This window comes from Mobula birostris, chromosome 6 (genome assembly GCF_030028105.1).
Source record: "Mobula birostris isolate sMobBir1 chromosome 6, sMobBir1.hap1, whole genome shotgun sequence".
NCBI lineage: Eukaryota > Metazoa > Chordata > Chondrichthyes > Myliobatiformes > Myliobatidae > Mobula > Mobula birostris.
The window spans coordinates 168,758,377-168,771,382 of NC_092375.1; the positions used below are offsets into that span (position 1 = coordinate 168,758,377).

The 13,006-nt window shown below is 38.6% G+C and overlaps 1 protein-coding gene across 1 annotated transcript in view; it reads left to right on the forward strand.

The window, feature by feature from the left end:
- Positions 1–13,006, forward strand: part of ola1 (Obg-like ATPase 1) — a 170,997-nt gene that overhangs the window by 78,011 nt on the left and 79,980 nt on the right. The window contains exons 5-7 of the mRNA XM_072261847.1: positions 7,167–7,342; positions 9,218–9,298; positions 9,528–9,625. Of these exons, the coding sequence (XP_072117948.1) occupies positions 7,167–7,342; positions 9,218–9,298; positions 9,528–9,625 (355 nt within the window). The remainder of the gene's footprint in view (positions 1–7,166; positions 7,343–9,217; positions 9,299–9,527; positions 9,626–13,006) is intronic.

Genomic DNA, 13,006 nt, shown 5'->3' on the forward strand with positions numbered 1-13,006 from the left:
GTGTATCTGCATCCACCACTGACTCAGGCAGTGCATTCCATGCACCAACCACTCTCTGAGTAAAAAACCTTCCTCTAATATCCCCCTTGAACTTCCCACCCCTTACCTTAAGGCCATGTCCTCTTGTATTGAGCCCTGGTGCCCTGGGGAAGAGGCACTGGCTGTTCACTCAATCTATTCCTCTTAATATCTTGTATACCTCTATCATATCCCCTCTCATCCTCCTCCTCTTCAGAGAGTACAGCCCCAGCTCCCTTAATCTCTGATCATAATGCATACTTTCTAAACCAGGCAGCATCCTGGTAAATCTCCTCTGTACCTTTTCCAATGCTTCCACATCCTTCCTATAGTGAGGCGACCAGAACTGGACGTGGTACTCCAAGTGTGGCCTAACCAGAGTTTTATAGAGCTGCATCATTACCCCATAACTCTTAAACTCTATCCCTTGACTTACGAAAGCTAACACTCCATAAGCTTTCTTAACTACCCTATCTACCTGTGAGGCAACTTTCAGGGATCTGTGGACATGTACCCCCAGATCCCTCTGCTCCTCCACACTACCAAGTATCCTGCCATTAACTTTGTACTCTGCCTTGGAGTTTGTCCTTCCAAAGTGTACCACCTCACACTTCTCTGGGTTGAACTCCATCTGCCACTTCTCAGCCCACTTCTGCATCCTATCAATGTCTCTCTGCAATCTTTGACAATCCTCTACACTATCCACAACACCACCAATCTTTGTGTTGTCTGCAAACTTGCCAACCCACCCTTCTACCCCCACATCCAGGTCATTAATAAAAATCACGAAAAGTAGAGGTCCCAGAACCGATCCTTGTGGGACACCACTAGTCACAACCCTCCAATCCGAATGTACTCTCTCCACCACAATCCTCTGCTTTCTGCAGGCAAGTCAATTCTGAATCCACCTGGCCAAACTTCCCTGGATCCCATGCCTTCTGACTTTCTGAATAAGCCTACTGTGTGGAACCTTGTCAAATGCCTTACTGACATCCATGTAGATCACATCCACTGCACTACCCTCATCTATAAGCCTGGTCACCTCCTCAAAGAACTCTATCAGGCTTGTTAGACACAATCTGCCCTCCACAAAGCCATGCTGACTGTCCCTGATCAGACCATGATTCTCTAAATGCCCATAGATCTTATCTCTTAGAATCTTTTCCAACAGGTTTCCCACCACAGACGTAAGGCTCACTGGTCTATAATTACCCGGACTATCCCTACTACCTTTTTTGAACAAGGGGACAACATTCGCCTCCCTCCAATCCTTCGGTACCATTCCCGTGGACAACGAAGACATAAAGATCCTAGCCAGAGGCTCAGCAATCTCTTCCTTCGCCTTGTGGAGCAGCCTGGGGAATATACCATCAGGCCCCCGGGACTTACCCGTCCTAATGTATTTTAACAACTCCAACACCTCTTCTCCCTTAATATGAACATGCTCCAGAACATCAACCTCACTCATATTGCCCTCACCGTCATCAAGTTCCCTCTCATTGGTGAATACCAAAGAGAAGTGTTCACTGAGGACCTCGCTCACTTCCACAGCCTCCAGGCACATCTTCCCATCTTTATCTCTAATCGGTCCTATCTTCACTCCTGTCATCCTTTTGTTCTTCACATAATTGAAGAATGCCTTGGGGTTTTTCTTTACCCTACTCGCCAAGGCCTTCTCATTCCCCCTTCTTGCTCTCCTCAGCCCTTTCTTAAGCTCCTTTCTTGCTACCCTATATTCCTCAATGGACCCATCTGATCCTTGCTTCCTAAACCTCATGTATGCTGCCTTCTTCCACCTGACTAGATTTTCCACCTCACCTGTCACCCATGGTTCCTTCACCCTACCATTCGTTATCTTCCTCACCAGGACAAATTTATCCCTAACATCCAGCAAGAGATCCCTAAACATCGACCACATGTCCATCGTACATTTCCCTGTAAAAAATATCATCCCAGTTCACACCCGCAAGTTCTAGCCTTACAACCTCATAATTTGCCCTTACCCAATTAAAATTTTTCCTGTCCTGTCTGATTCTATCCTTTTCCATGATAATGTTAAAGGCCAGGGAGCAGTGGTCACTGTCCCCCAGATGTTCACCCAGTGAGAGATCTGTGACCTGACCCGGTCCTTACATCTTACCCTTACATCTACAAGTAATCTTTGGGAGAGAAAAGAACAAACCTGTGGCAAACTTTTGACATGTGCCATGGGTATTGAATTTTTGATGAGGGATCTCAACTCTCATGTTCCCCTTAAATAATTCATCTTTTCCCCTTAACCTCTTTTTCCTGTTTCACCCAACCTCAGTGGAAAAAGCCTCCTTGCATATGTCCTGTCTATACACTCATTAATTTGTGTACCTATATCAAATCGTCTCTCATTCTCCAGGGAATAAAGTCCTAGCCTATTCAATCTGAACTTATAACTCAGGTCCTCAAGTACCAGCGACATCTTTGTAAATTTTCTCTGTACTCTTCCAGTTTTACTTACATCTTTCCTGTAGGTAGCTGACCAGAACTGCAGACAATACTCAAAATTAGTTCTCACCAGCATCTTGTACAACTTTAACATTCATCCCAACTCCTGTACACAATACTCTGATTTGTGAAGGCCAATGTGTCAAAAGTTCTGTTTATGACTTTATCTCCCTGTGACACCGTTTTCAAAAGATTATAGATTTGAATTCCCAGATGCATTCTTTTCTACTGCCCTTGTCACGACTCTACTGTTCACCGTGTGAGTCGTAGCCTGGTTTGTCATCCCAAAGTGCAACACCTCACACTTGTCTCCATTAAATTCAGTTAGCCATTTCTCAGCCCATTTTTCCAGCTGGTCCAGATCCTTTGATAGCCTGTATAATTTATGTTCAATCTATGTTTTTCTTGTGAATCCGACTTATCTGAAGCTACATGCCTGTGATGCTGCTGCAGTTAATTATTTCATTTCACTGCTGTATTCATGCACTTGTGCCCATGACAATAAAAATGAGTTTGAAATTTTATTCCTAACTATCTTTGGCCTTTTTATAACCAGTATGGTACCTAATTGGGGCGGGGGGGGGGGGTGGTGGTGGATGTAATGATAAGGAGAGATTGGATAGGGTGGATATCTTCTCACTGGAAGATGGAAGATGAGATGATCTTAGTGACTGCAAAATTATGAAGGACGTGTACAGGATAGATCACCAGAATCTTTCGCTGGGGAATGGACTCTAGAATTAGGGAGGCACTGATTTAAAGTGAGGTGAAGAAATCTAAAGGAAATCTGAGGGGTACGCTTTCCCTTCAGAGCATGGAAATTATCTGGAATGAGCTACCAGAAGAGGTGATGAAGACAGATACAATGATAATATCTAAAAGACGTTTGGATAGGTAAGGTGTAGTGAGCACAGGCTAAAGTGGACAGATGAGGTTACCAGTGATAGGTATGGATGAAGTAGGCCAAAAGAGCCCATTTCTGTGCTGTACAGCTTTATGATTCTATAATATCTAATTTATTTATACCAGTACCTACAAGATTTTGTTCTAATTGTGTTCCTTCATGTAAAATTTTTACAAGTAAAACACACTCTCGAAAAAAAGATCAATTGCAGTGCGTAGTGAACAACATGGTCACATGTTGCAGTGATACTGAATTAGCTTTTGCAGGTTGATTTAAGAACCAAATTGTTGAAGGCATACAGACATTTACACCACACGCTGCTACCGCAGAGCAAACAGCATTATGAAGGACCCCACACACCCCTCATACAAACTCTTCTCCCTCCTGCCATCTGGCAAAAGGCACTGAAGCATTCGGGCTTTCACGACCAGACTATGTAACAGTTTCTTCCCCCAAGCCATCAGACTCCTCAATATCCAGAGCCTGGACTGACACCAACCTACTGCCCTCTACTGTGCCTATTGTCTTGTTTATTATTTATTGTAATACCTGCACTATTTTGTGCACTTTATGCAGTCCTGGGTAGGTGTGTAGTCTAGTGTAGTTTTTGTGTTGTTTTACGTAGTTCAGTGTAGTTTTTGTATTGTTTCATGTAGCACCATGGTCCTGAAAAACATTGTCTTGTTTTTTACTGCGTACTGTACCAGCAGTTATGGTCGAAATGACAATAAAAAGTGACTTGACTTGACTGCTCCTGAAGCTGATGGTCTGGAACGTTAGTCTGTACTTCCTGCCTGATGGCTGCTGCAAGAAGATGCATGGCCTGTATGGTGAGGATATTTGATGATAGATGTTGCCTTCTTGAGGTTGATGAATGATGTGCTGAAGCTGTTAATCTTGTGCAACTGTTTACAAGGGAAGAAGGAATAAACTGAGTATATACCTCAGATTCAAATGAGAGTAGCAATTGGGTCTGAAGCTCATTCAGGTGAAGGAAACGAAAGGTAGTAGTTGAATGTTTTAATGCCTTGAAGCCTGTTAACAGTAAGTTTCCATCATGCTTAGGAATGGGATGCTTGTGTTTTTGTAATAAGTAAAGGCATCCGTTAGTCTTGCGAGACCATGGATCTGCGCCTGGAAAGTCTTCACTCTCCAGGGCACAGGCCTGGGCAAGGTTGTATGGAAGACCAGCAGTTGCCCATGGTACAAGTCTCCCCTCTCCATGACACCAATGTTGTCCAAGGGAAGGACATTAGGACCCATACAGCTTGGCACCAGTGTCGTCGCAGAGCAATGTGTGATTAAGTGCCTTGCTCAAGGACACAACACGTTCCCTTGGCTGGGGCTCGAACTCACGACCTTCAGGTAGCTAGTCAAATGCCTTAACCACTTGGCTACGTGCCCACACTTTTGTAATACATGCTAATGATTTAGACTTGTATTTAAGTGGCTTGATAAAGAGATTGATACAAAATTGACTGGTCATAACAATGAAGAGGAAATCTTTACACTGAAGGAAAATAAATATTGGGAAGGAAATTGGTAAATGGAATTTAATCCAGAGAAGTATGTAATAATGTATCTGAGGAGGTGCATCAAGGCAAAAGAATATATAATAAATAGGATATTAATGGATGTGGAGGAATGAGTTGATCAATTGCTGCCTTTAATAAGCTAATATTTTACTCAATGGTAGCCTGGTGTTTCTTTTGTGCTAATTTATGAATATTGTCCTTTAGGATTACTTTTAAAAAAATTAAGTTGAATAAAAATGATGTGGCATTGCATGTCAGTGCACATATTCATTATCTGCATGTACTTTTATCTGGGTTTTATATTTTTAATTCTTTAGATTTTCACAATGTCATCACACCATTATATTTCCCCAGATGTGGCCCTGATGTTAATAGTTGTCATTAAGTGGGTAAAAATTCAGCATGTCACCAAATACTTAACACACTTGTACAAGATGCACTGTAAGAAGTACCATAACTGGTTGCATTATGGCCTTGTATGTCAGTTCCAACACAGTAATGCAAGAAGCTGTGGAGAGTTGTGGACACAGTCTAGTCCATCATGAGCACAGCCCTCCCTCACCACCAAAAGCACCTACATGAGGAACTGTCTCAAGAAGGTTGCATCGATCATCAATGATCCCCACCGTCTTGGCAATGTCTTCATCTTGCTGCTACTATCAGGCAGGAGATACCAAGACCTGAAGTTGCACAACACCAGGTGCAGGAACAGCTACTGTCTTGAATTGACCTGCATAACCCTAATCCTATCTCAGAAGTGGAATGCTACAGATCATCTCTTTGTTACTATGGGCTAGGTTTTAATTGTGATTTTGCACTAATGTTTTGTAGTCTTTTTCTTCACTGTCTTATATAATCTACAGTACTTTGCAGAAGTCTGAGACACATACATATAGCTAGGATGCCCAAGACTTCTGCACAGTACTGTAGGGTGCCATTACGATGATGAAAGATTGGTTATGGTTGTTTTTTTTTTGGCTGTGGGGGAACTTGAGGTCAATTAAAACAATGAAGTGCCTAGATAGAGTTAATAAGAAGATCAATCTCCCTGTCAGAAGGATCAGAAACCATGGGATTACAGACTCAGAGTGACTGGTAGAATTAGAGGGGATTTGCGGATTTTTTTTCTACCTAGAGGGTAGTAGGAGTCTGGAATTAATTGCCTGAAAGGTTGTAGAAGCAGAATACATTATCATAGTTAAGTAGCATTTGATTGTTCACTTAAAATGTATGACTAGCAGGGCCACGAATCAAGTGTTGGAAGATGGGGTTAGACTAGACAGTTCTTTTTCTACCAACACAGACATAATAGGCCGAACGGTCTTCTGAGTTGCAAATTTTTCTATGAAGTAGGAAAAATAAGGCACTCTCCATTCATTCTTATCTATTGCAGCTGATCCATAAATACATAATAACCTTTTAAAGTAATGAATCATTGTGTTTGACTTGTAACATTGGCCTTTATATTCACTGCAATCTGTTCTTTTCAGAATAGCTGTTCGGCAATTGCAATCTATATTAAACTGATATTCTGATTTTGTTGTTTGATAGTTGCTTCATTTCTTTATGGTATTTTTTGGCTGTGATAATTTATAGATGTGGTTCTTTGGAATCACATTTATGCAGTTTGTTTGCATAAGCTGAATAAAAATGACATGGAAGGGCATGAGTCAGTACACATACTCCAGTAATATCTGGTTGTTTTACACTTTTATTTCCAGTTGGCAATTTAAAATTATGGCCCTATCTGTACTTTAAATATGTGATAATGGCATGTGTACCTAATAAGGGCCAGAACCATTTCTTCAAACTGTGTGAATAGTTGTCACTCACAAATGACAAATGCGCCGTCATTTGCTCTTTTCACGGCTCCCTAAAATCTATACCCTGGAATCAGGGCGATGAAATTAGCTGCTGTGTAAATTGTGTGTCTGAATGGTTCATTATCTAATCACCATTGGAGCTAGAATGATAAAATAGATTTGATTCTGAGAAGAGCCATGGCAGATGAATTCAACTATTTTACAATTTGCACTTAATTTCTTATAGAAACAAAAATGGTGGGGTTCAGAATTAAATGGGATATTGAATACAGTAGTGCACTTTCTAAATGCACTGTTGCTATCTTCAGTTTATTATTACATTTATATCAATGTACTCTGAGAAGGTACTTCTCTAACTTCTATTAACAAATCTTATTTTAAAAATTTCATTGTAAATGTCTCTTTCAGGAGCTTTTGAGGATGATGGTATTGTTCATATTGAAGGAAGTGTGGATCCTGTTCGCGATATTGAAATCATTCACGAAGAACTGAGACTAAAGGATGAAGAACTCGTTATGCCTATTATTGACAAACTGGAGAAAGTGGCAGTGAGAGGAGGTGACAAAAAACTAAAACCAGAATACGTAAGTAAAATATCAGCCCCATCTCTCTCAGTCACCCCCTGCTTTTCTCCGGCTGTGTATGAAATAATTGAAATGCACAGTCGATCTACTTTCTGCTTGTTATCCTTGGTCATTCTGTGACAGTTGTATTAAAGGACTGAGTTTAACATGATATTTCTGTATATAAATTATAAAATTCTGAGGCCAGGAGTTGTAGACATCATTAGCACTGAGTTATTCATTCAGTGGGTAACCTTGGGTCAGAATGCCAGGCTAATGAAAGTATTTGGACAGACCTTTTACATGTTCAGAGCACTATACAGATCTTTAAGCCTTGTGCTTGATGTGACAGCTAGGGAAAATAATTCAAACTTATGATTTTTACTTGTGCAGAGCATCATTTCTGTTCTACAAGTTAAAGTTCTGGCCTTTTCATTATTTTCTCTGTCATTTATCTTGATGAAGCTATCCTGACTCTTTGTTGTATTAACCAGCTGGGCCATTTCACCTGCTGAAACCATTAGGGGACTCGGTGTTTTCTCAGATTAATCCTCCTGACATTGGTTTTTGTGATGATGGCTGGAGCAGGCATTCAGAATTTGCAGGTGGCCAGTGACGCACATAATTGCTGACAATTTTAGGCAATGAATAAAAATGGTCTGCATCACTTGTCAAAGGTTGTATGTAAAGATGCCAAGTGAAATCTCCTGGATGCCTTTTTAAGCTATAAAGAATAGTTAGTGAGGATGATGTTTAGCATTTTCATATTGTAATGCATGTGCAGGTTGTTAGTGTCATGTCATTAAATTTTAAAATTGTAGAAATCAAAAATGTGATTGTCATGAAGATGTTCTGATGGAATAGAAAATTTAATACTTCGCAGATCTTTCATGTTTTTCTCACTGTCAATGTTCATCATACTGGCCAATTATAAAATTCTATTTTGTATATTTGGGGTAAAATGATCCCGAGTTTATATACTTGAATTTTTGTAGAATCATGCTATTTAAATGACTGCTTATCTTGCAAGTATTTAGACAATTAAAAATTTAATGTTAAGAACATTCTGTCTTTAGTACTGTTGCTAAAATATTTCCATCACAAAATATTTATCAGAAAATCTTATGTATACATTTTTGTACATAAGAGTCAAGCTTGACCTTTTAAACCTGCCTGCCTTTTATTACCACCTGCTTGTAAAGGAAATTGTGCCACATGCAGCTCTCGATTCAGAGCAGTGAAATGGATAAGGAAAGGCTTTAAGAGTTCAGTTTGTGTCACTTGCTGTTTGCCGTTTCCATTTCACAGATGATTAATCTTTCTTTAAGGAAAGGACAGAGAAACAAAGCAAGTTGTCTTCCTGCAGTTGCACCTTCTGAATGCTCATTGGTTTGATAACTAGAAGGCCTTTAAATTTCCTGTTGAGAAAGATGTTCTGAAACTGAATGTACTGGTTGGAGATCACCAGCATGATTCTGTTACTATTGTGCAATTGAAGTGAATTTTCCTTTTCGTTTTCTGGAAGTGGGGAAGTATTGGCATAAAGCAAATATAGAATAAGCTTTTTACTATTTTTGCTGGCTTCTGTGAGGTTGGATAAATGTGGATGTTTTATTTAGCTTCTTGTTCTCCCTTTATTTTCCATGTCTTCAGTCATTTATTTATTTTAATCCTGGTTTCCAATGTTGCTTTTCTCACACAAACTAGTGAGAGTGATTACATATTTTCGAAAAGGTTATGTTGAAAGTTAACAAAAGTATTTTTCCCTTCCATTCCATGAAGCTTTTCCTTTGAAATAAAATACTATTTCAACAACTGGAAAATAATTGCCCAATTCTTGTAGAGTTAATTTACTTTTATAGATTGTAACACATTTGTTTTTGTATAATCTTTCAGGATATAATGTGCAAAGTCAAGAACTGGGTTATAGATGAAAAGAAACATGTGCGCTTCTATCACGATTGGAATGACAAGGAGGTAAGACTTGGAGCAATGTATTATATATATAAACTGCATTACATGTCACTTCATCCGACAAAAATCTTGTAATTAGGTTGTAAGAAGGACTGTTGTATAATTCACTTTCCTAGTTACTTAAAATGTCTCACATGTAGTATGACAAATATTGTTAAATTGATTCTTATTTGGTCTCTTCTTAGAAAGAAATTGAGCTCTGAAGTCTGCTTTTTTTTGGCTTTTTTAACAGATTGATGTATTGAATAAACATTTACTCTTGACTTCAAAGCCAATGATTTATTTGGTTAACTTGTCTGAGAAAGACTACATTAGAAGGAAGAATAAATGGTGAGTTTCCCCACTGGAAAGAGAAAACGTGACTCTTTAAATTTATCTTCATCTGTGCTTTTATCTGTAAAAGCTAATGATAGAATGTTCCTTAGGTCAAATCTTAAATACAATGTTTGTCATAATGTCTCAAAACAGTTTTTAAGTGAGAACTTTATTCTAATGCTAGTTTGATAGGTGTATATTAATGTAACATGGGTAACTATGAATAACCATAATCTTTGGAGTATTAACTTAATGAAGTTTCTTATTTTGCGTTTTCATTGAAGAAAATTGCAAAATTGAAGACTAAAAGTGCTCTCAATGCATAATTTATTCATTTGTACCTAAATGAGCAGACATTTGGAATAGAAATTATCTATGATTAAAGGAAATGAAAACTAGAAATATGGAGGGTTAAAGAATATTTCTTAATTGCACACTTGAAGTAAATATAAGTAATTGTTCTAATTTGGATTATAGTACATAACTGGTATGGTAGCCATTGTGGGTTATTTTGTATCTGTTATCAGCAGGATCACTGAGGAAATGATGCCAGTACAAGAGGAGTAAGACTAAAATAAATTTAAAGATTGAAGACAATCTTAAATGAGTAAATTATCTTCTCCTCATTTATTAATATATTAACTCTGGTTTGTTCCTGTTGATTCTAAACATGGAAACAATGTAAAAAACAAAGTCCTTTATTATCTGCCCCTGACTGATATACTGGTTTGTGTCTTTATTGTACTTCTATCTTGTATGCTAATTATTACTGTATGAATTGAAAACTTTGTAAAATATGAGATTAATTTCCAAAACTGAAAGGATTTCACACTCATTGAGTTGACCAGAAGTGAAGATAGTGTGGTGTAATTGCACAGTTAATAATAGACCCCAATAATAAACAAACTTTCAGGAGAAGTTTGCCTATGGTTTAACTTTCCACTTGTAGTTTTGATTAGAGTTTATTATTTCCTTTGAACGCGTATAGCTAGTAGAATTAAAACATTGTTTTTGCTGGATGAACTGTGAATCTTTACTTACAACGTAAAGAAGCTTGCTTTGTAAGGTTCATGATTCATTGTTGAATCATAGAATTAAAAATGTGCAGTGTACTGTTATCTGTCTTTGTCAGAGGATCAAAGTCATTGCAAATGAGTGATGTACCAAAAGCAAATTTGCCACATAGCCATTTTTTTCTGAACAATTTGCTGCCTGCTGTTCCTGTTTTCCCTCCAGCAAGTCACTGACTACCCCCTGCACATCCCTGCCCGTAAAATAATGATTAAGGGAGTATTTGTCATACACTTATGAGTGGAAGCATTGCGTGATGTAGAAGGCATCTACTGAAATTGGGGATCCTTTTTTTCTTCTTTATATAGATCGTATCAAAACTTTAATGCTCTATTTTTCTCTGCACAGCATTTGTACCAGGGTTTAAAAAAACATACATTTGAAAACAATCATAACAGGACGTTTGTGTGTGTTCAAGTTATTGTCATAATGTACCAAGTCAGTACTTGCAGTTTCCAGGTGTGAAAGACTCATGCAGATAACATTTATGGTGGCTGTTTCTTAATTAATATCTTAACTGATGCACTTTAGCTTCATTGGTGCTTGGAAAATATTGGCTCACTGATAAAACATTTGTCTTGAATTAATTATATTCATTGTTAAGAGACAAAAATTGGATTAAATATATGAGGAATATGGACAATTACAAGTAGTACAGGAAAATTAATTTTGAATTACCTGAGTCCCATAATACAATTAGTTTGTACCTGCAAATATACAAAGATCAACGTACACTTATCATGAAAATATACTTTGTAGTATATCTGACTCGTACGGCCAGATTTGGGAACAGCTTCTTTCCAACTGTGATAAGACTGCTGAATGGATCCTGACCCGGATCTGGGCCGTACCCTCCAAATATCCAGACCTGCCTCTCGGTTTTTTTGCACTACCTTTTCTATTTTCTATTTATGATTTATAATTTATATTTTTAATATTTACTATTTTTAACTATTTTTAATATTTTTAATATTTAATATTTGTAATCCAGGGAGTGTGAAGCACAGAATCAAATATCACTGTGATGATTGTATGTTCTAGTACCAATTGTTTGGCGACAATAAAGTATAAAGTATCTCCTTACAGGCATCCACAAAACAAAGAAACCAATTAAAACCCATGAAAACAAAAGAAGACTGTTGAACACCCAACGTGCATGGAAAAACAAATCTTTTAAACAATAGAAGTAAGCAAATAGTATTCAGAACTGAGGTTCATGAAAGTGAGTCCACAGCCAATCCAGGAGCCCGTTAGTTGCAGGCCATAGCCTTGGTTCAGTGCAGAGACAAGTAAGCCTCAAAGTGCAGCAAGTTGAACCAGCGTATCCCTTGCCCCTGGCCATGACACCCTGGCCTTTTCATTCTGATCCGGCGCTTAAATCGTCCAAACCGTGATTTGTTCCTTGCTCCTGGACCCGGGCCCTGCTGCTTCGATGCGCTCGCAGACCTTGATTCGGCCTGTACCTGACCTTTCCAATTTGCTCAGTGCTTAAATCAATGAAACCTTGGGTCTTTTCTCACTCTTGGGCCTGGGCTCCACCTTGATTCTGCTTTGCCTCCGCTTACCTTGCCTCAGTTCTTCTGCATCGAATTGCCTCTAAGTCTGCTCCAGCAACGGCAATACATAGGCTCACTGCCCGCTGTCAGGCCTGGACCCCACTGCCTCGATTCGGCTGGTACACTCCACACCACAACCGTGTTGCACCTTCGAGACTTCAGTTCACACCGCAAGAATGCCAGGTCCTACAAGCAATTCAAAAGCTATTGTTTGCAGTGATCGTTTACCATAAAAAGAGTGATTAATAAAGTATTTAGTTGTTTCCTTTGTTTTATTTGTCACCAGCAAGTAGTCGCTGAGCTTCACCAGCTCCACCTTAAACGAAGCCTAATATACCTAATTAAAGTCATAAGACTCCACTGAAAACGTGCTATTAATAGGTGGCTATGAGTGCCTTCATTAAGGGGAAAGCCCTACAAAAAAGCTAATTTGTCAGTATAATCTAATTTCTGCTTGTTCTACAGCTCTTTCTGTTGGGTAGCTTTATTGTGATAAACAAGTTCAAAGTTATATGAATAATTAATTTCAAAGTAAGCTTTTAAAGCCACTTAAAGAGTACAATATTTTAGAAGGTGCACTAAATTGAGGATTATTCCAGTTTTTTAATTTGTTCAGTATATGAGAGACAGGAACAAATTCCTGCATGTATCTGTTAAATACACTATCAGCAAATTTGACACATTTCTGTACCTTGATGTAGTTATGATGCTTTTGCCGGTCTACCATCATGGGCTGTTGTGCAACACTGGACCCTCAATGCTCGGGATG